Raw genomic sequence first — 26,251 nt, forward strand, 5'->3', positions numbered from 1 at the left:
GTAATAACGATGTTAATATGTGGGTAAACTAGAAAAACTTGAAATTAATTGGATAAAGACTTCGGGGAGATGTAGTATAAGGGTCTGGCACATATAGGGTTAATATGGGACTGAGTACATTGCCACCCACAGAGTAGTGCAAGAGAACATGTGACCTGCACCAGGGGGTCAGCCTAGTGTTGGACAGAGCCGTGTGCACAAACAAGCATGGAGACAGCTCCTAGCTTGAACCCATTACTGTGTATATGTACATAGTTCTTATAGTTAACATACTTAAGACTACGAAGACTTCATTAAGACCTACTGAATGGTATCCAACGCCCTACAACAGAAGGGAAGGACGTGGCAGAGGCAGCTGATCAGACGGTCACAATCTTAGTGACAAGGAAGTCCGTGAGCTCCTTGCACTTATTGTTGCGAGGTGAAGGTGAGGAGTATGGGTTTATGAAGATGGCTTGAGTAGAGAAAAAAAGCCATGAAATATCTTTGTATTCCAGGATGATCCTGGAATAGAGAGCAGTTTCAGCAGCTGTGAGTATAGTGCTTTATGTGGTTCAGCCAGATCTAGCGTTGGATAGCTAAACCAGTTGTTCTATTTATTTGTTCACGGAATGTGAACATTGCTGGTTAGGCCAGTATTTATTGTCCATCCCCAATTACTCTTTGAGAAAGTGGTGGTGAGCTGCCTTCTTGAACCTCTGCAGTCCATGTGGTGTAGGTACACCCACAGTGCTGTTAGGGAGGGAGTTCCAGGGAGGATTTTGACCCAGAGACAGTGAAGGAATGGTGATCTAGTTCCAAGTCAGGATGGTGTGTGGCTTGGAGGACAACTGGCAAGTGGTGGTGTTTCCATGCTTATGCTGCCCTTGTTCTTCTAGATGGTAGAGATCGTGGGTTTAAAATGCACTGTTGAAGGAGCTTTGGCCAATTGCTACAGTTGTCCATCACATCCATTCAAGTCTACACTTTAACTTTGAACATCTGACCTTGCCGCACTCCTCTCTCTCTTATTTAAAATCCTTATTGTCTAGCACCCTGCCAAGTATGATAAAGCACCAGAGGAGGAGGAGGGGTCAGGCCAAGGTGTGATTTGGTTATAAGAGCCACAGTACCACCGTGGCAGTTTTGGTAGGGCAAGCGGTGGAAGGAAGTTCAATGGGAGAATAGGATGGGGCAACTGGAATGCCTGCTTGTAATAAGTCAGCAATGAGTGCCTCAAGGAGCCCTTTGGAGGATGCTGGGGGCGGTATATAAAGAGGGATGGTGGCAGGTGGGAAGGAACATTGAGGAATACTGAAGGGCTAGGTTAGGAAATTGGGAGAGCAGAGTACTTGTGGGGGAAGAAATGAAAGAAGACAAATGATAAAAGAGAAAGAGATAGGGAGGGACAAGGCGAGGAAGGGATTGGAAAATAAGGATCAGAATGTAAAATTGAGGCAGATCTCTCAAGCCACACAAAATATCCTGGCTAAATTACCTTGTGCTGCACACTGGCAGCAGGAAGTTTGTGGTGAAGGGATTGAGGGACCTGGGGCAGTGTGGGTTGAGCAGTGTGGGGTTGCCGTTTTGGTTTTAGGGAATTGGTGGGGGTGGAGGGTGTGCTATGAGGGTAAGATGAGGAGAAAGATTACCTCTCACCTCACGTGTTCTGTCATAGCGGGTAACCTGGGCAGCTCAGGGATCAGGTCTGTGGGCAAAGTTATTCTGTTTAAATTAAATAACGTGACTCATCAGAGTAGGGGCATTGTTGAGAGTTCCTTTGAGTTCTTCATTTTTGTAGCATTATGCAAATTTAAATTGTAACGATTGAATTAAGAATTGGCAAATGAACTTCATATTTATAAGTGCAAGGTAATACATTTTGGAGAGGGGAATAAGAAAGCCACATATTCCTTGGAAAATAAGAGCCTAAACAGAGTGGAAGAACAGTGAGATCTGAGTGTAAAGATACACAGATCACTAAAAGTTGTGGTTCAGATTATTAAGGCCATTACAAAAAAAGCAAGCAAAGTGTTGGGGTTCATTTCGAGGTGAACAGAATTGAAAAACAGTTATGTGAAACCTGCATAACATCTTCATTAGACTACACTTGGTGTACTGTGCACAGTTCTAGTCTCCAAATTATAAGGAGGATATAGAGGCACTGGTGGCATAGGAGCAAGAGCAGGCCATTCAACCCTTCGAGCCTGCTCCACCAGTCAAGAAGATCATTGCTGATCTGAATATGGTCTGAACTCCACTTTGCTGCCTGCATCCCTTGGCTCCCTTGTCCTCCCTTCTGAGGACTTTTCACTCCACCAGCCTCTGCATTCAAAGGATCAGCCTTCACCAGTTTCGCCAGCTCCAGCATGATGCCACCACCAAACGCATCTTCCCTTCACTCCCCCACCCCTCCGTCGGCATTCTGTCTGGACCGTTCCCTCCGGGACACCCTGGTCCACTCCTCCATCACCCCCAATGCCTCATCCTCCTCCCACGACACCTTCCCAGTCAATAGCAGAAGGTGCAACACCTGCCCCTTTACTTCCCCCCTCCTTACCGCCCAAACACTCCTTTCAAGTGAAGCAGCATTTCACTTGCACTTCCCTCAATTCGGTCTACTGCATTCGCTGCTCCCAATGCGGTCTCCTCTACATTGGAGAGACCAAACGCAGCCTAGGTGACCGCTTTGCGGAACACCTTCGGTCTGTCTGCAAGCATGACCCAGACCTTCCTGTCGCTTGCCATTTCAACACCCCATCCTGCTCTCATGCCCACATGTCTGTCCTTGACCTACTGCAATGTTCTACTGAAGCCCAACGCAAACTGGAGGAACAGCACCTCATCTTCAGACTAGGCACTTTACAGCCTTCTGGACTGAATATTGAGCTCAACAACTTCAGACCATGAACTCTCTCCCCCATCCTCAGCCCTTTGTTAGCCTCTTTTTTCAATGTTCATTTTCATTTTTAAAGTTTTATTTTTTATCCGCTCATTTTCACTTTTATTTATTTTCATTTTTATTCGTTGTTTTATCTCCACCTTTTATCCTATTTTCGATCTTTTTTCGCACCACCATCCCCTCCCCCCACCAGGGCCATTTGTCACTTGTTCATGTTGTTCTTTCCAGAGTGCTTACCCTTGTCCTATTACCACATTCTGCTTTCTGATCTTAATGCCACCATCAGCACCTCCTTTAGCCAGTACCACTATCATTAACACCTCTTTGTCCTTTTGTTTATGACATCTCTCTCCTTTGCTTCCACCTATCTCTGGCCTTCTATCCAGCTTCACCTGCTCCATCCCTTAAACAGTATAAATTTCATCATATTTTTACATCTCTTTAGCTCGAAGAAGAGTTATACAGACGCGAAATGTTAACTCTGTCTTTCTCTCCACAGGTGCTGTTAGACCTGCTGAGCTTTTCCAGCATTTTCTGTTTTTGTTTCACAGTATTTCAGATGTGGTCTCACCAATGCCCTGTACAAATGCAGTAAAACTTCCCTACTTTTATATTCCATTCCCCTTGCAATAAATGCCTGCATTCTATTTCCCTTCCTAATCACTTGCTGTACCTGCATACTAACTTTTTGTGAGTCATGGACCAGGACACCCAGATCTCTCTGTACCACTGAGTTCTGCAATCTCTCTTCATTTAAATAATATGCTGCTTTTCTATTATTCCTGTCAAACTGGACAAGTTCACGGTTTCTCACATTATATTCCATCTGCCAAATTTTTGCCCACTTACTTAACCTGTCTATATCCCTATGCAGACTCTCTGCCTCCACTTGACAACTTATTTTCCTACCTATCTTAATGTCATTGGCAAATTTAACTACCATACATTTGGTCCCTTTATCCAAATCATTGGTGTAGATTGTAAATAATTGAGGCCCCAGCACTGATCCCCTCTGGCACTACCTAGTTACAGCTTGTCGAAAAAGACCTATTTATCCCTAGGCCAGAATTTTATGCTCCCCTTTTAGGCAGACAGAGAGTGCGAAATTGAAGAGACGGGATCCCCTCTGGGTTCCTGCCTGCCCCGACCACACAGCAATTTAATGCTGGGGCAGGCAAGGCCTCAGACGGGAAGCCAACCCTTGCCCCAGTTGAGGCCCTTAAGTGGCCAATTATTGGTCACTGGTCAATCTCCATGGCTCTACTGTCCCCTAATACCACTAAATTCCTATTAGCCCCCCCCCATTTGATGGCTTTCTGTACCATGGTCAGTTCATTCAACCACCCTGCAACCCCCACTTTCATCTCCATATACTGCAAGAACCTCAAACCTACTGGACAATTGCAATGGCTGAGGCTCCTCCTCTAGCATCTTCTCAATCCCCTTATCTGCCTCACTCAGAGTCACACCCTCCTGTTGCTGATCACTGACCAAATCAGAAGACCCTAGTCTAAGGGGTGTGACCACCTTCTAGAACAAAGTGTTTAGGTTAACTTTCCCCCTTCCTGATACATCGCAGTGTCTGCAGCTCAGCCTCTAGCTCAATGACTCCTAGTTGAAGCTCCTCAAGCCCTGGATCACACTGGTGTGCAGGAATTCCCACATTCTGCAATTGCAACACATCACATGCCCTGCCACTTTAATTATGTGTTAATAAATGTATTATTTTCTTAATTAATTTATACTTAATAAGCCCTACTCTCCCAATGAGCCTTACTATTGTTAGTAAAGCTTACTAATACCAATAAAACCTTATAATTACTAATAAATTATACAAGTTTTGAAAGATAAGCAAAAGAATCACCAACCAATCACTTATCTGTTTCCCTCCTTCCTCACTGCACCGAATTCCCTCACTCACCAAATTCCCAAGTTCACACTCTGCAACTAGCTGAGCTCAGTGATGTATTCGTGCTTGCTTACATGATACACTTAGCAAGACCATCTGTATTTATACTAGCTGAAATTCTACAGAGATGAGTCAGCACTGGTGGCTAGAGAATCTAGTTTAATCTAGCTACCTAATGAACTAACTGCAGCTGCCTCTCCTGCAAGCAGCTTGTTTATCCCTGACGAAGACTGAAAGAAACTTAACTTTAACTGTAAATTGTAGTTAAATTCTAAATGCAATTTAGGCTGCATTTTAGAAAGAGATTAATCCTTAAATTTAACCCTTAAAATTCCCTTGCTCACCAAATTCCCAAGTTCACACTCTGTGACTAGCTGCACTCAGTGATGAGCTCCTGTCTTCGTGTTTGTTTACTTTGTGTGCTTAGCAAGACCACCTATTATATTAAAACTGAGAGGTTATACCTATCAAGAAAAGCTAAACAGGTCGAGACTCTTTTCCAGAAAAGAGAAAGCTGAGAGATGACCTGATAGAAATGTTTAAACATATGAAGAAATTTGATAGGATAGATATAGAGGTGTTTTTATTTGCGAAGGAGACCAGAACTAGAGGCTATAAATATAAGATAGTCACTAATAAATCCAAAGTAAATTCAGGGGGAACTTCTTTACCCAGAAAGTGGCAATAATGTGAAACTCACTCCTGCAAGGAGCAGTTGAGGTGAACAGCACAGATACATTTAAAGGAAGGCTAGATAATACATGAGGGAGAAAGAAATTGAAGAATAATAGAGCCAATTCTATTGGAGAAATTGAAGAAACCCTGCTGAGATGTGGGGCAGTGGGCATCAACTTCTTGAAAAGTAAGACTATTTCTATGAGTGAATGATGCCTCTGAACAAAAGATGTCAGTAACCAGAGAACACAGATATCAGTTAATTGGCGAAAGAACCGGTGGGAAGAGGAGGAGATCTGAAATGCATTGCCAGAAAGGGAGGTGAAAGTGGAATAGTAATAACTTCAAAAGTGAATTGGACAAATACCTGAAGGAGACAATTTTGCAGGGCTGTTGGAAAAAAGCAGAGGGAGTGGGATTAATTGGATTATCTAAGAGCCAGTACAGGCACAATGAGCTAAATGGCCTTCTTCTGTGCTGTATCATTGTATGATTTTAAGTTATCTGCAGCAAACCTGAATTGAAGCAACCATAGCGAGAGGGAGAGATGCCTCCTTCAATGTGCCACCTGTATTACCTACCTCTCACCAGGTGAACCCACCTTGACTGGGGGCTGAGATGAGTGCAGCCCCATTGTCCGATGTGAAAAACACGAATGTGTTGTTGGTGATGTCCTGTGTGCGGAGCTCCTGTAGGATTTTCCCAATGCTGTCATCTATCTCACGGACTGCATCCCCGTATCTGGGAATGGTCCAAACACAGTGTCACAATGCAAACAAAGCCTGCAGCAAACAGCATCCATTTCACAGATCACAATGGCAGCCGGTTAAGCTGGATTTTTTTTTGGTAAGTTGGGAGCCTGGTAAACCATGAAAGGCTCTCCCCACCCTCGACACCTCAGCTCCAAATGGAACCTCTGAGAAATCCAGATGGTTACAGTCGCTGTGCATATTTTACACTCATTCACCCCCATTTCCCCAAGTCTAGGGAGCTTACGTGAATTTGTCTGAGCTATTAAGGCATAGAGACCCTCTCTAAGAGTATGTGGAGGGCAGGAGGTACTGCTGGGCTTTAACCAGTTACAATCACAAATCTGACAAGTGCTAGATTATCTGCCCAGCTTGTACCAACCTGCATTAGCCTGCAGGGATATATATTTCATGTGGAAAGTATCTTATCCTCCAGTGTCAGGTCTACTTTTCAGGTTACTGAATCACAGATATCAGATCAACAAGTCTGTCACAGAAAGCTCAGTGTTCTGAACCATCCCCGGGGCCTCACACTGACCATCATAACCATAATAAGTTGAGCAATGTCACTATTTAGAATAGAATGCACACTGGCTAGCACTTACAAGCCTCTCTTACTTGTTCCCAGGAAAGTTCTTGATGCATAGACTGGAGCGTGAGTTGCATCAACAGCCCAATAAAGGAAGAAGTTCTGCTTCCTTGCAGCCTGTTGCCTGATAAACCCAATCGCTTCCTGTGGTTCCAAGAGATATCATTAGGGACCTGACAAGATCAAGCCACACCTACACCAAACTCATCTGCAACCAGCTGGAACGACCCTCACACTGGACCGAGAATCCAGTCTGTAGCCAGCAGGGACTGACCCTCACACTAGACCGAGAATCCAGTCTGTAGCCAGCAGGGACTGACCCTCACACTAGACCGAGAATCCAGTCTGTAGCCAGCAGGGACTGACTCTCACACTGGACTGAGAATCCAGTCTGTAGCCAGCAGGGACTGACTCTCACACTGGACTGAGAATCCAGTCTGTAGCCAGCAGGGACTGACCCTCACACTAGACCGAGAATCCAGTCTGTAGCCAGCAGGGACTGACTCTCACACTGGACTAAGAATCTAATCTGTAGCCAGCAGGGACTGACCCTCACACTAGACCGAGAATCCAGTCTGTAGCCAGCAGGGACTGACTCTCACACTAGACCGAGACTCCAGTCTGTAGCCAGCAGGGACTGACTCTCACACTGGACTAAGAATCTAATCTGTAGCCAGCAGGGACTGACTCTCACACTGGACTGAGAATCCAGTCTGTAGCCAGCAGGGACTGACCCTCACACTAGACCGAGAATCCAGTCTGTAGCCAGCAGGGACTGACTCTCACACTGGACTAAGAATCTAATCTGTAGCCAGCAGGGACTGACTCTCACACTAGACCAAGAATCCAGTCTGTAGCCAGCAGGGACTGACTCTCACACTAGACCAAGAATCCAGTCTGTAGCCAGCAGGGACTGACTCTCACACTAGACCAAGAATCCAGTCTGTAGCCAGCAGGGACTGACCCTCACACTAGACCAAGAATCCAGTCTGTAGCCAGCAGGGACTGACCCTCACACTGGACCGAGAATCCAGTCTGTAGCCAGCAGGGACTGACTCTCACACTAGACCAAGAATCCAGTCTGTAGCCAGCAGGGACTGACGCTCACACTGGACTGAGAATCCAGTCTGTAGCCAGCAGGGACTGACTCTCACACTGGACTGAGAATCTAATCTGTAGCCAGCAGGGACTGACCCTCACACTAGACCGAGAATCCAGTCTCTAGCCAGCAGGGACTGACCCTCACACTAGACCGAGAATCCAGTCTCTAGCCAGCAGGGACTGACTCTCACACTGGGCTGAGACTCCAGTCTGTAGCCAGCAGGGACTGACCCTCACACTAGACCGAGAATCCAGTCTGTAGCCAAAGAGAGAACAGAAATCAAACCTGCCCAGCTATCTACTAAATAACATGATGATTTCATGCGAGTAAACTCACGGGTTTAAGGCCAATCAACATATTGTTAGGAAAAAATATGAACGGATATGGGACAAACACTGGGTGTGTTGAAAATCTGAGCTTCCATCAACCTCAACCTGGCCAGGAGCAACTGCAGGAGGGCACTGGGAATAAACTCAGTAAATTCGACAGCTCAGCAAAGGATCCAATCCATGCCCCCAGCACCCCCACTTCTTTTACAAACTAGGTGCTAAATAGATTTCTGTGTCTCCTTCTCTGAAAACAACTGACCTGCAGGTTAGAGTCACGCGGGTTATTAGTAACTATAGTGACGAGGCTCCATTACCTGTAAATAGATCTGAGTGAGGTTGGACTCTCCAGTTTTTAAATCAATCTGAAACTCCTCGTAATACCTGTGTGAGAACCACAGACACTGAGCTATCTTCAGTTAAAATGGCTTCTGCATTGAATTCTAACAGTGCACATTGCCCCCATCTGGTTCGCAAAAGCCCTTTAGGGAAGGAAATCTGCCATTCTTACCTGGTTTGGCCTACATTTGACTCCAGACCCACAGTAACGTGGTTGACTCTTAAATGCCCTCTGAACAAGGGCAGTTAGGGATGGGCAATAAATTCTGGCCCAACCAGCGACGCCCACATCCCATGAACGTATTTTAAAAATCTATGTTATATAAATTCACTGACAATAATATGTTGCTTTCCTGTAGATGTTAATTTCAGTGATATGAGAAGGGAGTTAGGGGGAAGAGTATGAAATATTAGATGGAATAAACAGTGTAAGAGAGAAATTATTAAAGAGTTGGACGTCTTTGAAAGTAGACTAACAGCCACATCCCGATGAAATATGTCCCCGGTTGTTAAAAGAAACAAGGGATGAAATTGCAGAGGCTCTGACCATATTTCAGTTCTGCCTGGCTACAGGACTGGTGTCAGACAATTGAAGGATTGCTAGTCTTGTACTATCATTTAAAAAGGGATGAAGGGATAATCCGCATATGTCATGCTTTCCTTTATTAGCCAAGACATAGAATACTGGAAGTCCTCACTTAACATCATCAAAAGTACCATCCTGGAGAACACGACATTATGTGGAACAATATAATGCGGAAGTCTTTCTGAGGGTCAAAACCCCCTTCCAAGATTGCCTGCTCCCCACTTTATCTGAGACCCAGCTCTCTCAGGCTCAACCTGGGAGTTACGTGGGAACGTCCAGGCATACAGAGACATTAACACAAAACACCAGCTGTGCAATGCAAATGCAATCTAATTAGATAGCAAAGTTAATGCGAAATGACATTGTGCAGGATTCCTGCATAACAGCAGCTAGAACTGTACACAACACTAGTTAGGCCACTGTTTGAGACCTGTGTACAGTTCTGGTCACCACAGGAAAGATGTGATTGCACTGGAGAGAGCGCAGAGGAGATTTATGAGGATGTTGCCAGGTCTGGAATATTTTAGCTATGAGGACCGATTGAATAGGGGTCGTTTTCCTTGCAACAGGGGAATCTGAGGGGTGATTTAATTGAAATGTATAAAATTATGAGAGTCCTAAATGGAGCAAATAGAGATGACGTATTTCCCTCAGTGGAGGGGTCAAAAACAGGGGGCGCAGATTTAAAGTAATTGGTAGAAGGATTAGAGAGGAGATGAGGCATCATTTTTTCACCCAGAGGATTGTGGGGACCGGGAGCTCATTGCTTAAAAGTGTGGTAGAGGCAGAAACTCTCACCATATTTTATAAAATACTTTGATGTCTACATGAAGAGCCGCGATCTGCAGGGCTATGAACCTAGTGCAGGAAGGTGAGATTAGACTCAGTAGCTCTTTGTCAAACAGCATGGACATGATGGGCCGAATAGTCTCCTTCTGTGTTGTAAACTTTCTATGATTTCTATGAAGGGATCAAGCACACATGGACTGGGAAGAAGGAGGGGTGGAGTAGCTATGCTTATTAGGGATAACATTGGCAGTAGAAAAAGGGATGTAGCTATCAGTAAGACAAAAACAGAATCTATATGGATAGAGGTAAAAGATGATAAAGGATTAATCAAACTAATAGGTGTCATCTATAGGCCATCTCACAGTGAAAGGAAGGTGGAGGAAGAAATATGCAGACAAATTAGGGAATTGAGTAAAAAAATATAGAATAATAATTGAGGATTTCAACTACTGTTAGGAACTAGAGGTAGTTTAAGTAAGTTGTATTTGTGGATGTTAGGAATGAGTTTTGGCTTTAAATTTAATTTGTTTTTCTGTAATGTGCGTGTTAAGAAAGGGGGAACTTGAGTTTTAGTTTCACTTTAAAAGACGCCTGCATTTTAACGAGGTTTTACGACTCCTGTAGGGAAATTAAAACAAACACAAGGTCGAAAAAAAATGTACTGTTGCCTAGTAACAGGGGTTGAGAGAGAGGGACCCACAGAGACAGAGAAAAACAGAAAAGTAGTTTCAGTTCAGTTGAAAGGAGTTGCCAGGAGAAGCAGCATAGGAGAGGGGCAGGTAACACGTCTTAAACTAAAGAAGAAGCCAAAACCAGGGAGTGGAACAGGAGAAAGGTCCCAAGAAGACCTTCTAGTTAAAGGAAGAAAAGGAATTTGGGAAAGGTCCTGTTAAGCGAAGAGTGAATAGTAGATGAAGGCTCCGAGCTTAAAGGGAGAAAGCTGCAGGACACGGGCTGGAAGTCGAATAGGCTTGCAAGAAACCAAAGATCCGAGGAGACACTAAGGTTGGTAACTCCTTACTCTGGGCACGTGAAGCAGTGGTGTTCTATTGGCTCGGCTGAGATCTGAGAGAGAGTGCGCAGAAGGCAAGGCTTGAATGCACATGGCGATCCAGGGGAGAGGAACATCGGAAGAGAGTTTGAAACCCATTGTGGAAGATGCCCGAAAGAAAGCGTCGTTTGGGAGAAGATTCCAAAGTGGGTTCTTTAAGAGTGGAGATTGAAACCCTCGTGTGAAAGACAGAGTTCATTGAGACCGGTTGGCTTACAGTGTGACAAGTGTCTAGGGGGAGTTGGTGGGAGATCCATAGCAACTGTTTGGGGTGGCATCTGCCACTTGGTTTCAGGCTATAATGTGTCTGATCACAGGTCGCCTTACTTACTGAGTACTTATTTTGAACACTAGAGTATAAGATGGCTTTTATAACTTATGTTATCCCTACAAAAATCTGTATATATCTGTAAAGGTACAGTTGCGGGTGAAGGAGTATTGTAACATAGTTCATCTTTTCTTGTTTAATAAATGTTTTACTCTTCTGTTAAAAGTTCATCAGCTGACTCCTGTGACTCTGTTCAGTAGTCACTCTCCACATTTCTAAACAAAATATAAAAGTTAGGATCTATCAAGCCAGGTTCCACCCTGGGATCTTGCTTGTCCAGTAGTAACATCAGCTGGGATCATAACACTACCCAGATATTAATTGGATAGAAGAGGTAGGTAAAGGGGATAAGTGAATGGAGTTCCTACATTGTGTACAGAACACCTTTCTAACCCAATATATAAAAGCCCAACCAAGGAGGATTCGCTATTGGATCTATAATGGAGAATGAACCAGAGCAGATAACAGAAGTAAATGCAGGGGACTGTCGAGACAACAGTGACCATAATATGATATGCTTTAAGATGATGATAGAGAAGGACATAAGTATGATGAAAACCAGGTTACTAGGTTGGAGAAAATCAGATTTTGAGGGAAAATAGAACTTGGGAAAATAAAATGGGCAACAATATTGGCAAATTACATAGAACAACAATGGGAAACATTTAAAATGTTGTTCAACAGAGTGCAGGAAAAATATTCCAATAAAAGGAAAGAGCAGACGAAACACTAGTGAGGCTCTAAGGATACATAAAGACTCAAGGGAAAAACTGAGATTTGGGAAAGAGGCATACAGTACATAGATAGCAGAGGAATGAATGATAGGAGAGAATACAAAGAGATTAGGAAAGAAATCAGACTTGAGCAGGACATCGATTAGTGAAATGTGCCAATATATGGCAGGTGCAATTTAATGCAAATAACTGTGGAGTCATGCACTTTGGTAGGAACAACTTGAAAGGGCATTATAATCTAAATGGTACTATTTTGAGGGGGTTGCAAGAACTGTGGGACCAGGGGGTATATTTTCACAATTCAGTGATAAGGCTTTGTAAAAAGCAATATTAAATACAAAAATGAGAAAGTCATTCCGTATAAATCTCTGGTTAGGCCTCATCTGCAATATTGTGTACACTTCTGGACACCACACTTAAAGGATGACAAGGTCCTGGAATGGATACCGGGGAGGTTTACTACAATGATACCAGGGATGAGGGATAAAAATGGAAAATGCTAGAAAGACTCAGCAGGTCTGGCAGCATCTGTGGAGAGAGAAACAGGGTTAATGTTTCGAGTCCGTATGGCTCTTCTTCAGAGCTCCAGAAGAGTCATACGGACTCGAAAGTTAACTCTGTTTCTCTCTCCACAGATGCTGCCAGGCATGCTGAGTTTTTCCAACATTTTCTGTTTTTACTTCAGATTTCCAGCATGTGCAGTATTTTATTTTTATCCAGGAATGAGAGAGTTAAGTTGTGTGGAGAGATTGCAGAAACTGGGATTGTTCTCCTCAGAGCACAGAAGGTTAAAGGGAGATTTTATAGAGGTATTCTAAATTATCTGTAGTTTTAATAAAAATAGGGAGAAACTATTTCCGTTGGCAAGTGGGTCAGTAACTAGAGGTCAAAGATTTAAAATAAATGGCAAAAGAATAGAGGGGAAGTAAGGAGAAACTTCTTCATGGTAAGCCCTGAAAGGATGGTGGAATCAGATTCCATAGGTACTTTCAAAAGGCAATTGGGCACATAACTCAAAGAGGACTAATCTGTAGGGTTATGTGAAGAAAGCGGGGGAATGGGACTAAATTGGACAGTTTTCAAAGAGGTAGCACAGGTGTGACGAGCTAAATAGCCTCATTCTGTGCTGTCAGATTCTTTGGAGATAATTTTAACCACAAAAAACAGGAGGGCTGGGGTCAGGTGTGGTGTTAAAATTTGAAGTTTCAAATCCGATCCCAATCTAATTCTTCTGGTTTTAAGAGGTGGGACATGGAGTGGGTGACCAACCTACTCAGGAAGCAGGTTGGCCATTTAAATATTATAGTGTGGCTGTGTGCCTCTCATGTAGCCTGTCTTCCAGGTTTAACCCTGGCCAGCAGATTTCCCAAGCTTCAGGGAACCCAGTAACGAAAAGGAGGCGAGGTCTGCTTTGTGGAAATGATCTTTGCAGCACTGCTTGAGGGCAAGGAGGAACAGGAGAGCTCCCCGCCGTCCATCATTCTTCCTTGCCTACCTTTAGAACCCTTGGATCCAAAGAACCTCCTCCGTAATTAGACATGCTATCTCCGCCAGATTGATGACAACTATCAACTTCCCCCTAACCTGCAATCAAACAGCATCCCCATTGTGGGATCAGTGAGCACCTTCACCAAGATCTAGATTTTCCTCTCCCCTCAACCAACCATGTTCCCATTAATATAGCTTCAGAGGGAACCAAACTGGCCAATGAAACTTTCAGCTGGGAAACTCCTTGTAAAGTAAGATGCACTGTGTGGAATCAAAACTCTTCCCTCTCAGCTTACAAAACCTGCCATGTACTATTTGCTCACATGCTCTGTCAGAGTGCACATTCACACTCCCTGTCCCCTTCCTGCAAATCCTTCCCCCTATTCCTGCTTTATCTGCATTTTACCTGCCAACCATCTCCGAGTTGTTGTAAACGGGAATGTTAGGTTTGTCCTTGTTGTTGTACGGTCCAAAGTGACAGTTTGGAGCCCCAAACCATTCATCAAATCCATGCCTGAGGGGGTGGAATTGGGGTCGATGTCCCAAGTGCCTGTGAGAGAAGGAAAGGAAGAGTCAGACTGCAAACATTTGCAAATTAAAACACTAACCCCAGTGGGTGTGTTCCAGGTGGATGAGTTACAAATTGACCGGGTTTTCTGAAAAGAGTACAGAGCAATGAAATTAATACTCAGTATGATGATGCATACTTCTGTGTTCGCACTCTCTGATCTGGTGTCTGTAACACACAGAGTTAATGCCTATAATCCTTCAGTCTATGGTAAAGGTTCAGCAACTTTTTTTTATTCATTCATAGGATGTGGGCATCGCTGGCTAGGCCAGCATTTATTGCCCATCCCTAGTTGCCCTTGAGAAGGTGGTGGTGAGCTGCCTTCTTGAATCACTGCAGTCCATGTGGTGTAGGTACACCCACAGTGCTGTTAGGGAGGGAGTTCCAGGATTTTGACCCAGCGACAATGAAGGAACGGTGATATATTTCCAAGTCAGGGTGGTGAGTGACTTGGAAGGGAACTTCCAGGTGGTGGTTTTCCCATCTATCTACTGTCCTTGTCCTTCTAGATGGTAGTGGTCGTGGGTTTGGAAGATGCTGTTTAAGGAGCCTTGGTGAATTCCTGACTTGTGCCTTGTAGATGGTGGACAGGCTTTGGGGAGCCAGGAGGTGAGTTACTCGCTGCAGGATTCCTAGCCTCTGACCTGCTCATGTAGCCACAGTATTTAAATGGCTAGTCCAGTTCAGTTTCTGGTCAATGGTAACCCCCAGGATGTTGATAGTGGGGGATTCAGCAACGGTAATGCCATTGAACATTAAGAGGCGATGTGTATATTCTCTCTTGTTGGAAATGGTACTGTCTGGCACTTGTGTGGCATGAATGTTACTTGCCACCTATCAGGCCAAGCCTGGATATTGTCCAGATCTTGCTGCATTTGGACATGAACTGCTTCAGTATCTCAGGGTCACGAATGGTGCTGAACATTGTGCAATCATCAGCGAATGTCCCCACTTCTGACCTTATGATGGAGGGAAGGCCATCGTTGAAGCAGCTGAAGATGGTTAGGTCTAGGGTACTACCCTGAGGAACTCCTGCAGTGTTGTCCTGGAGCTTAGATGACTGACCTCCAACAACCACAACCATCTTTCTTTGTGCTAGATATGACTCCAACTAGCAGAGTTCTCTCTCCCTGATTCCCACTGACCCCAGTTTTGCTAGAGCTCCTTGATGCCACACTTAGTCAAATGCTGCCTTGATGTCAAGGGCAGTCACTCTCACCTCACCTCTGGAGTTCAGCTCTTTTGTTCATGTTTGAACCAAGGCTGTAATGAGGTCAAGAGCTCAGTGGCCCTGGCGGAACCCAAACTGAGTGTCATTTCTAGCCTGATGTAGTTCAGGGATCAAAGACAGAATCGATTTGGTTAGAATAAAGCAATAGAGGAGACACTACACTATTGGGTGAATACTATATGCCATCAAGTAGTGGGAAGTACATAGAGAAACACATTTGCAGACAATGCATTACTTCTCAGAACTGGGCAGTGAAAATAGGGAACAGTCATTGAATAATGAGAAGCTTTCAAAAATGAGATGGTTCGGTTAGACATTAGGTTCATTCCTGAGGGGGGAAGGGGAGGCTTCCTGAACGAATAAAGACATAAAGATTAAATGAGACAGAAAAAAAAAGCTTATGACATATGTAAGGTTCATAATACATTGGAGAACTGAGCTGAATACAGAAAGTACAGATGAGGTATAAGAAAGGGAATATGAATATTCGTCTGGTAGTACGGAACTTAAGTATTGCTGAAAAAAGAGACATATCGAAGCTTTTCATCTTGCACTCATCAGGACACTTCGCAAGAATACTACCAAAGGGGAAAACAACAATTTATACTGTATGAGAAGAGAATGATGATTGGTTGGCAAGTGGACTCTATTTGGTAGAGGTGTTGCCATGGAGAATGCACCAGTAATGGTGACTGACAGTTAACTGCCAAGCATTGGTGTACTAGTTGAGAAATCTACCAAAGGGTTCTCTATCACGGGCTACTGCGAGCCTCCCTTAATTGGTTAACACGCGCATTGGGATTCTTACAATTCCACACACTATAAGATTGGTCTTATCGGCAACCTTGTAAATAGGGCCTGAGCCATTTGCTCGCCATGCAAGCTTGATGCTAAAATAGGGCACATTTAAAGCGCCCTGCGGGGTAACGTCTACCCTGATCAGATTGTTTCGTGCCTTATATCGCGCAAACTCGTGAACGGGCCTAAGACTGTCACTTTTTGCCCTGAAAAGTGCCATGTTTACCTCAGATTACCCTGGAATAGCAAGGTATCTCAAAAATTTGAACAACAGGTGAAGCTAGCTGTTTTATGCTGCCACTATGCAGTAGCAACATGAGTAGTATTCACAACTAACACGATGCTGCCATCAAGCCAAAAAGACGCACTGCCTGTCACACAAATGAGTAATGTGGTGTATGAATTTCAGTGCCAGTGTGATGCTAAGTGTGTAGTCCGTACGTCCCAAAGACTGGCGGATCATATCAAACAGCGTGTCCCAGCTGCTGTTCGCAATGGGCAAGGTACAGACCGTACCCAACCAGCTCATGCTTGCAAAATTCAAAACACAGTGTCCAACGTTTAGATGTGATTCTGCGATTAGACAAAACATTTGCTAAATAATCCTCAGTGTGCTAAAACATATGCTAACAACCAATTTGAAATTGTTCAACAGGCTCGCAGTGTGGCACATTTGCCTGTACTGGAAGCTACATATATTAATACACAGGGCCCTGTTCTTTGCAGACAGAAAGAACATGTCCACACATTGCGCCAGTTTCAGCTAAACAAAATAAGTGACAGCCATTTGTTGACTCATTCCTCAGGGTGATGCCTTGACCAATCAGGGTCAAGCTGCCTGGTTTAAATTTCAAACAATGCTTGGCAGTTAACTGTCAGTCACCATCACTGGTGCATTCTCCATGGCAACACCTCTACCAATCAGGGTCCACTTGCCAACCAATCAGCATTCTTTTCTCATACAGTATAAATTGTTGTCTTCCTCTTATAATAGTATTATAAGGAAGTGTCCTGATGAGTGCAAGATGAAAAGCTTTGACATGTCTCTTTTTCAGCAAAGGGAATAAGAGCAGCAAAGGATGTTGCAATCATAAGGTTTATAAGGTTGATATGTTTTTGGACTGTGTCTTTAATTTAAGGCAAAATGACATGTGACCTGTTCCAACAGCAAGCCTGGGTGGTTTGATTGTTAGCAATTTCCATCTGGGAAATGTTTTCTTGGTTGTGCTAAAAAAATGGGAATGTTCTGTTTTGTGATTTAAAGTAGTCAATATTGCTTTTCGTCTTTTGTTATAGTAAAAGTCTTAAAACGTGAAAGCTTGTTGTGTCATCCTTTCAGCTTTTAACTGGAAGTTTGAATTTCTTTTAAAAAATTATCAGTCTCTACGGAAATCCTAACGAGAGTGAGATTCTGAGAATAGATTACCAGCTAACTAAAATGAATGTAGTCAAAGGGAAAACGGGACTGATTAATAACCAAAAAGGAGAGCTCCTTGTGGAAGCAGAGGGCAAGGCTAAGGTACTAATTGAGTACTTTGCAACCGTCTTCACTAGAGATGGAGCAGTAAAAGAGGAGGCAGTATTGATATTGGATAGGATCAAAATAAATAAAGAGAAGGTACCAAAAAGGTTGGCAGTTCTGAAAGTAGAAAAGTCAGCTGGTCTGAATGGGAAGCATCCTAGTTACTGAGGGAAGTAAGGGTGAAAATTCCAGAGGCTCTAGCCACAATCCTCCATGGGTATCACAGTGGTGCTAGAGGGCTGGAAGATTGTGAATTTTACATTGTTATTCAAAAAATGGAATAAACCCAGGAACTACAGGCCAGTCAGCCCAGCGTCATTGGTGAAGGTTGATGAGAGGCGGTTGATGTGTGTTTGGAGTTTCAAAAGGCATTCAACAAAGTACCATATAATAAATATCTTAGCAAAATTGAAGTCCATGGGAATAAAGGGTCAGTGACAGCATGGATACCAAATTGGCTAAGGGACAGAAAGCAGAATGTAGTGGTGAATGGCTGTTTTTCAGACTGAAGGGAGGGATCCAGTGGTGTTCCCCAGTAGGTGGTATTAGGGCCATGAGGATTATGTATCATCATCCTTCACTGTCGCTTTGGCAAAATCCTGGAACTCCCTTCCTAATAGCACTGTGGATGCAGCTACACCACATGGACAGCAGCAGTTCAAGAAGGTGATTCACACCACCTTCTCAAGAGCAATTAGGGATGGGCAACAAACACTGGCCTAGCCAGTAATGCCTACATCCCATGAAAGGATTAAAAAAACTTCTGGACACCACACTTCAGGATGGATGTCAAAGCCTTGGGGAAGATGCAGAAGAGATTTACAAGCATTGTTCCTGGGACGAGGGACTTCAGTAATGTGGAGAAACTGGAGGAAATTGGGTTGTTCTCTCTGGAGCAGTGTAGGTTAAGCGGTGATTTAATATAGGTGTTCAAAATCATGAAGGCTTTTGATAGAGTAAATAGGGATGAAAAAAATGTTTCCAGTGGCAGGAGAGTTACTAATTAGAGGACACAGATTTAAGATTGGCAAAATAACTAGAACTGACATAGGGAAACCCCCTATTTTAAGCAGTGATGATCCGGAATCTGCTGCCTGGAAGACCAGTGGTAGCAGATTCAATAGTAATTTTCAAAAGAGAATTGGATAAATACTTGAAGAGCAAAATAACTGCAGGTCTATAGGCAGAGAGCAGGGGGAGTGAGCTAATTGGATAGCTCTTTTAGAGTTGACACAAGCATGATGGGCCTATCTACCTAGAGTCTATGACTCTAAGTTAACATTTATGCTTGATCCTGCAAACACTTCATGCAGAACATTGGTGGAGAGAAAAACAGAGTTGACGTTTCAAGTCCGTATGACCCTTCTTCAGAGCCGGACTCTGGTCACACGGACTCGAAACGTCAACTGTGTTTTTCTCTCCACAGATGCTGTCAGACCTGCTGAGTTTTTCCAGCATTTTCTGTTTTTCTTTCAGATTTCCAGCGTCCGCAGGGTTTTGCTTTTATCACGCAGAACATTGTTGATTTGAATTTAACGAACCACTTCCCAACGATTTTGCTGGAATATCCGGCCTTCCGCAGGAGTTCTGGCAAAAGGATTTCTGAACTGGGAATTCCTCCCACAATCTCCTGTGGTGTGTACCCTGCAGAGGGAGAAAGGAAGTGGTGTTACTCACATGCAAGCCTGGCTATATTGAATTGATTTGCCAAGAAAAATTGCCCACTTTCTTCAATCCCACCCCACTCCTTCAGGGTTTCAGCTGGATGGAAGGCTCAGAGCTAAGAATCAAGAGAGATTGGTGGCTCTTGGGAAGAGTTCCTCAATCCCATAAGGCATTGTGCTGACACTGTGTCTCACACACACTAACACTGTGACCTGGATTTTCACCGGGGTGGGAGGGCTTCGCACCTTTGCCAAAATGATGCCAGAGCCCAGAATCCAGAAGTCTCGCCCCCAAACCTGGCATCCACCATTTTCTCGGGGTGGGTGGGGGAGGTCTGGACGTGATGGTGGCCGGATGTATTTCTCATATCCGTAGTTTACGGAAGCAATTTTGGTCATCTCAGTTTCAGGGACACGACTTGTGGGCTTTAGACATTTGAGGAAAAGGTCTGAACCTACCCGAGTTCTTCAGAGAGGTAAGGTACCCTACTGGAGAGGTAAGGTACGCTGTTGGAGAGGTAAGGTACCCTGTTGGAGAGGTAAGGTACCCTGTTGGGGGAGGTCAGGTCCCTTTTTGGGGGAGGTCAGGTCCCCTTTTGGGGGAGGTCAGGTCCCCTTTTGGGGGAGGTCAGGTAACCTCTGCAGAGTTCAGGAACCCCTTTGGGATTGTTAACAGCAGACAGCAATGTGTATAAAAAGTGGATAAGCTCTGTTGAACTGTCAAGCTGCCAAGTTATTTAAATCCCCTGCTCTTTATATCTTGAGAAAAATGCCTGCTTTGACTCTCAGTTGAAAAAAAATTGGTGCTTGCAATTTCAAGAGATGTTAGTTGACATAAGCCTGAGGTTTACCATTACAGGATTAGTACTGCTTGACTGCTTCCACAACCTAGCATTATCACAGTTGGGTGCCTGTAAGTTCACAGTTTCACTGACAACTCCTTGTGTTTATAAAGAGGTCTTTGTTGGGGTCTATGAATACAAATGTTTGTTTTTGTTACAGATTAAGCACTTGAAAAGATTTAAATGTATTGAATGGGCTTTAATCAGTGAGAGAATTTTTAAAAATATAGTGAAGTCTATTAATAGATACCAAGAATTTTATTTCATCTCTTGGAGGCTCTTGGGGTCAGCCCCTGGTGGATATTGGGTGAATTGGCATAGAGGGTGTAAAGGCAAAGGGTGGTGGGAGCATGAGATGGCACTAAGTTGGCACTGGAATTATAAAGGGCCATGGGGAGGTAGATAGGGGGGAATAGGTAGGCATAGAGGATATGAGGGCCCATGGGGTTGGAGGGGGCATGAGATGGCATGTGTTGGCATGGATAATGTGTGGGGGGTGAGGGGTGAGGGCTAGAAGGCTGGTTTTAGTTTTACTGCTTTTGTTGTCCCTGGAACGAAGCCTTTTGAACAGCCTAGTTTGGCACTCAGTAGCCCCTGTGGCTGCCCCTGCGCTGCATCAAGGGGCAGTGGGTCGTCTCCACTTAGCACTACACACACACACACATGCACACACGATCACTCTCTCCCCCTCACACACGGGCTTTCACTTTCTCTAACACAGGCACGCAGGCTCACTCTCTTTTTCTCACACATGGGTGCTCTCTCTCCCTTTCACACATAGGCTCACATTCTATGGCAAAAGTGGGGTCCCATACATACATGCGTGTGCCTGCTCTCACACACACACACACTGTCCAACAGGTGGCAACAACAAGTGCCTGAGGTTAGGCTGGAACGTGCTTCTATGCTGACCAATTGTGGACTGACACTTACCATTTCGAGCGTGAGCATTTGTGGTGTAGAAACCGTTCCTAATGGGGAGACGGCCAGTTAGTAATGCAGCACGGGCTATGGAGGGAAGACAAACAAGGGAATCACTTCAATAAATTGATATTCATTTAAAAAATGCATTTGTGCAATTGAAGTCAATCCTCAAACAGCAGAGAAGTTAGCAATCCCCACCTAATCGGAGATATCCTATACCCCTCACTGTTATACTCCGACACACCCCACACCCATTATTGTAACACTCTGATATACCCCACACCCTTCTGTGCTGTAACCTTTCTATGGCTCTATATCACCGTTCCTTCATTGTTGCTGGCTCAAAATCCTGGAACTCCCTTCCTAACAGCACTGTGGGTGTACCTACACCACATGGACTGCAGCGGTTCAAGAAGGCAGCTCACCGCCACCTTCTGAAGAGCAACTAGGGATGGGCAATAAATGCTGGCCCCTAACTATAACACTCTCTACCGACAGGGTTGTGAATGTGTCAGTGTTGTGTATATTCAAGACTGTGATGGACAGATGTTTTTGTTCTCTTAAGGAATAAGGAATATGGGGAGTGGGTGGGTAAGTGGAGCTGAGGTCAGCCATGATCATATTGAATGGCGGAGCAGATTTGAAGGGCTGAATGGTCTGCTGCTCCTGTTGTTTACATTATTTTGTACTTCACTGCATGTAAAGCGCTTTGGGACATTGCGGGATCATGAAAAGTGCTTCAGGAATTCAAGTCCATAAGACCATAAGACATAGGAGCAGAAATTAGGCCATTCGGCCCATCGAGTCTGCTCCGCCATTCAATCATGGCTGATAAGTTTCTCAACCCCATTCTCCCGCCTTCTCCCTTTAACCTTTGATCCCCTTACCAATCAAGAACCTATCTATCTCCGTCTTAAATACACTCAATGACCTGGCCTCCACAGCCTTCTGTGGCAATGAATTCCATAGATTCACCACTCTCTGGCTAAAGAAGTTTCTCCTCATCTCTGTTCTAAAAGGTCTTCCCTTTACTCTGAGGCTGCACCCTCGGGTCCTAGTCTCTCCTACTAATGGAAACATCTTCCCCACGTCTTTCTTTTTTTAAACTTCCTTTAACACTTGCTGCTTTGTCGGTTTAAGATTTGCAAACATGTCACTTACATGGGGAGCACAGTGGGTTGGCAGCATAGAAGTTTGGGAACAGCATTCCTTCTGCAGCCATTCGATCTAAGTTTGGGGTCTCTCTGGATGGTTCCCCGAAGACTCCTAGGTCTCCCCAGCCCATCTGCAGAAGGACAGAGAGAAAGGAGATGAAGTTCACTCATTCATTCCTCAATATTTACCACAGCAAATGCATCAAATTTCTAGGTTTAGGAATCTGTTCATAAAAAAAGTGTGGAGAGGTGGGAGTGTGCAAGAAGAGAAGTGGGTGTGCGCAGGAAGAGAAGCCGGAGTATGCATGAGGGAAGCCGGAGTATGCAGTGAGGGAAGCAGGAGTATGCAGTGAGTGAAGCAGGAGTGTGCAGTGAGGGAAGCCGGAGTGTGCAGTGAGGGAAGCCGGAGTGTGCAGTGAGGGAAGCCGGAGTGTGCAGTGAGGGAAGCCGGAGTGTGCAGTGAGGGAAGCAGGAGTGTGCAGAGAGGGAAGCCGGAGTGTGCAGAGAGGGAAGCCGGAGTGTGCAGAGAGGGAAGCCGGAGTGTGCAGTGAGGGAAGCCGGAGTGTGCAGTGAGGGAAGCCGGAGTGTGCAGTGAGGGAAGCAGGAGTGTGCAGTGAGGGAAGCAGGAGTGTGCAGTGAGGGAAGCAGGAGTGTGCAGTGAGGGAAGCAGGAGTGTGCAGTGAGGGAAGCAGGAGTGTGCAGAGAGGGAAGCAGGAGTGTGCAGAGAGGGAAGCAGGAGTGTGCAGAGAGGGAAGCAGGAATGTGCAGAGAGGGAAGCAGGAGTATGCAGAGAGGGAAGCAGGAGTGTGCAGTGAGGGAAGCAGGAGTGTGCAGTGAGGGAAGCAGGAGTGTGCAGTGAGGGAAGCAGGAGTATGTATGAGGGAAGCAGGAGTATGCAGTGAGTGAAGCAGGAGTGTGCAGTGAGGGAAGCAGGAGTATGTATGAGGGAAGCAGGAGTATGCAGTGAGTGAAGCAGGAGTATGCAGTGAGTGAAGCAGGAGTATGCATGAGGGAAGCAGGAGTATGCATGAGGGAAGCAGGAGTATGCATGAGGGAAGCAGGAGTGTGCAGTGAGGGAAGCAGGAGTATGCAGTGAGTGAAGCAGGAGTGTGCAGTGAGGGAAGCAGGAGTATGCATGAGGGAAGCAGGAGTGTGCAGTGAGGGAAGCAGGAGTATGCAGTGAGTGAAGCAGGAGTGTGCAGTGAGGGAAGCAGGAGTATGTATGAGGGAAGCAGGAGTATGTATGAGGGAAGCAGGAGTATGTATGAGGGAAGCAGGAGTATGCAGTGAGTGAAGCAGGAGTATGCATGAGGGAAGCAGGAGTATGCATGAGGGAAGCAGGAGTATGCATGAGGGAAGCAGGAGTATGCATGAGGGAAGCAGGAGTATGCATGAGGGAAGCAGGAGTGTGCATGAGGGAAGCAGGAGTGTGCAGTGAGGGAAGCAGGAGTGTGCAGTGAGGGAAGCAGGAGTGTGCAGTGAGGGAAGCAGGAGTGTGCAGTGAGTGAAGCAGGAGTATGCATGAGGGAAGCAGGAGTATGCAGTGAGGGAAGCAGGAGTGTGCAGTGAGGGAAGCAGGAGTGTGCATTGAGGGAAGTTTCCAAAGGGATCTGGGTGACCTTGTTCATGAGTTGATAAAAGTTAGCATGCAGCTGCAGAAAGCAATTAGGAAGGCAAGTGGTTTGTTGGCCTTCATCGCGAGGGGATGTGAGCACAGGAGTAACCACGTCTTTCTGCAGCTGTATAGAGCCTTGGTGAGACCTCATCTGGGGTATTGTGTACAGTTCTGATCTCCTTACCTCAGGAGGGATAAAATTGCCATAGAGGGAGTGCAACAGAGGTTCACCAGATTAATTCCTGGGATGGAGAGATTGTTTTATGAGGAGACTGAGTCTGTGATTTCACTGAGACTTATTACAGGGTGTGACAGGGTGGATGTGGATGAGATGTTTCCCCGGCTGGAGAGTCTAAAACCAGGGGACATAATTTCAGAATAAGGGGCAGGTCATTTGAGTTTGAGATGTGGAGGAATTTCTGGTGAATGTTTGGAGTTCTCTACCCGAGGCTGAGGAAGCTCAGTCCCTGAGCCTGTTCCCCATGGGGAAATGGGGGGAGTGAGGGGGAGGGTGAGGAAGCTCAGTCCCTGAGCCTGTTCCCCATGGTGGAAATGGGGGAGAGGCTGAGGAAGCTCAGTCCCTGAATGTGTTCCCCATGGGGAAATGGGGGGAGTGAGGGGGAGGGTGAGGAAGCTCAGTCCCTGAGCCTGTTCCCCATGGGGAAATGGGGGGAGTGAGGGGGAGGGTGAGGAAGCTCAGTCCCTGAGTGTGTTCCCCATGGGGAAATGGGGGGAGTGAGGGGGAGGGTGAGGAAGCTCAGTCCATGAGTGTGTTCCCCATGGGGAAATGGGGGGAGTGAGGGGGAGGGTGAGGAAGCTCAGTCCCTGAGTGTGTTCCCCATGGGGGAAATGGGGGAGAGGCTGAGGAAGTTCAGTCCCCGAGTGTGTTCCCCATGGGGAAATGGGGGGAGTAAGGCGGGGGGGAGTGAGGCGGGGGGGGGGTGAGGAAGCTCAGTCCCTGAGTGTGTTCCCCATGGGGGGAGTGAGGGGGGGGGAGTGAGGGGGGGGGAGTGAGGGGGGGGGAGTGAGGGGGGGGGAGTGAGGGGGGGGGAGTGAGGGGGGGGGAGTGAGGGGGGGGGAGAGAGAGGAGGGGGGGGGTGAGGAAGCTCAGTCCCTGAGCCTGTTCCCCATGGGGGGGGGAGAGTGAGGAGGGGGGGGGAGAGTGAGGAGGGGGGGGGGAGAGTGAGGAGGGGGGGGGGGAGAGTGAGGAGGGGGGGGGAGAGTGAGGAGGGGGGGGGGAGAGTGAGGAGGGGGGGGGGAGAGTGAGGAGGGGGGGGGGAGAGTGAGGAGGGGGGGGGGAGAGTGAGGAGGGGGGGGGGAGAATGAGGAGGGGGGGGAGAATGAGGAGGGGGGGGGAGAGTGAGGAGGGGGGGGGGGGAGAGTGAGGAGGGGGGGGGGGAGAGTGAGGGGGAGGCAGTGAGGAAGCTCAGTCCCTGAGCCTGTTCCCCATGGGGGGGGGAGTGAGGGGGGGGGGAGTGAGGGGGGGGGGGAGTGAGGGGGGGGGGAGTGAGGGGGGGGGAGTGAGTGAGGGGGGGGGAGTGAGGGGGGGGGGGAGTGAGGGGGGGGAGTGAGGGGGGGGGGGAGTGAGGGGGGGGGGGGAGTGAGGGGGGGGGAGTGAGGGGGGGGGGGAGTGAGGGGGGGGGGAGTGAGGGGGGGGGAGTGAGGGGGGGGGGAGTGAGGGGGGGGGGGAGTGAGGGGGGGGGGAGTGAGGGGGGGGGGAGTGAGGGGGGGGGAGTGAGGGGGGGGGGAGTGAGGGGGGGGGGGAGTGAGGGGGGGGGAGTGAGGGGGGGGGAGTGAGGGGGGGGGGAGTGAGGGGGGGGGAGGGGAGGGGAGGGGGAGTGAGGGGGGGGAGGGGGAGTGAGGGGGGGGGAGGGGGAGTGAGGGGGGGGGTGGGGAGAGTGAGGGGGGGGGTGGGGAGAGTGAGGGGGGGGTGGGGAGAGTGAGGGGGGGTGGGGAGAGTGAGGGGGGGGTGGGGAGAGTGAGGGGGGGGTGGGGAGAGTGAGGGGGGGTGGGGAGAGTGAGGGGGGGTGGGGAGAGTGAGGGGGGGGTGGGGAGAGTGAGGGGGGGGTGGGGAGAGTGAGGGGGGGGTGGGGAGAGTGAGGGGGGGGTGGGGAGAGTGAGGGGGGGGTGGGGAGAGTGAGGAGGAGGGGGGGAGAGTGAGGAGGAGGGGGGAGAGTGAGGAGGAGGGGGGAGAGTGAGGAGGAGGGGGGAGAGTGAGGGGGGGGGGGAGAGTGAGGGGGGGGTGGGGGAGAGTGAGGGGGGGGTGGGGAGAGTGAGGGGGGGGTGGGGAGAGTGAGGGGGGGGGGGGAGAGTGAGGGGGGGGGTGGGGAGAGTGAGGGGGAGGGGGGAGAGTGAGGAGGAGGGGGGAGAGTGAGGAGGAGGAGGGG

At 46.9% G+C, this 26,251-nt stretch overlaps 2 protein-coding genes across 2 annotated transcripts in view; one reads left to right on the forward strand and one right to left on the reverse strand.

Moving 5' to 3' along the window:
- galns (galactosamine (N-acetyl)-6-sulfatase) overlaps nt 1-22,380 on the reverse strand; it is a 46,545-nt gene extending 24,165 nt beyond the window's left edge. Inside the window, exons 1-7 of the mRNA XM_078544735.1 lie at nt 22,257-22,380; nt 21,105-21,179; nt 19,207-19,309; nt 13,953-14,096; nt 8,549-8,615; nt 6,820-6,947; nt 6,067-6,206 (exon numbers count right to left, since the gene is read on the reverse strand). Of these exons, the coding sequence (XP_078400861.1) occupies nt 6,067-6,206; nt 6,820-6,947; nt 8,549-8,615; nt 13,953-14,096; nt 19,207-19,309; nt 21,105-21,179; nt 22,257-22,380 (781 nt within the window). The remainder of the gene's footprint in view (nt 1-6,066; nt 6,207-6,819; nt 6,948-8,548; nt 8,616-13,952; nt 14,097-19,206; nt 19,310-21,104; nt 21,180-22,256) is intronic.
- A 170-nt stretch (nt 22,381-22,550) lies between these two features.
- trappc2l (trafficking protein particle complex subunit 2L) overlaps nt 22,551-26,251 on the forward strand; it is an 18,592-nt gene continuing 14,891 nt past the window's right edge. The window contains 1 exon segment of the mRNA XM_078543024.1: nt 22,551-22,569. Coding sequence (XP_078399150.1) covers nt 22,551-22,569 — 19 coding nt within the window.

This window comes from Cetorhinus maximus, chromosome 6 (assembly GCF_964194155.1).
Source record: "Cetorhinus maximus chromosome 6, sCetMax3.hap1.1, whole genome shotgun sequence".
Classification (NCBI taxonomy): domain Eukaryota; kingdom Metazoa; phylum Chordata; class Chondrichthyes; order Lamniformes; family Cetorhinidae; genus Cetorhinus; species Cetorhinus maximus.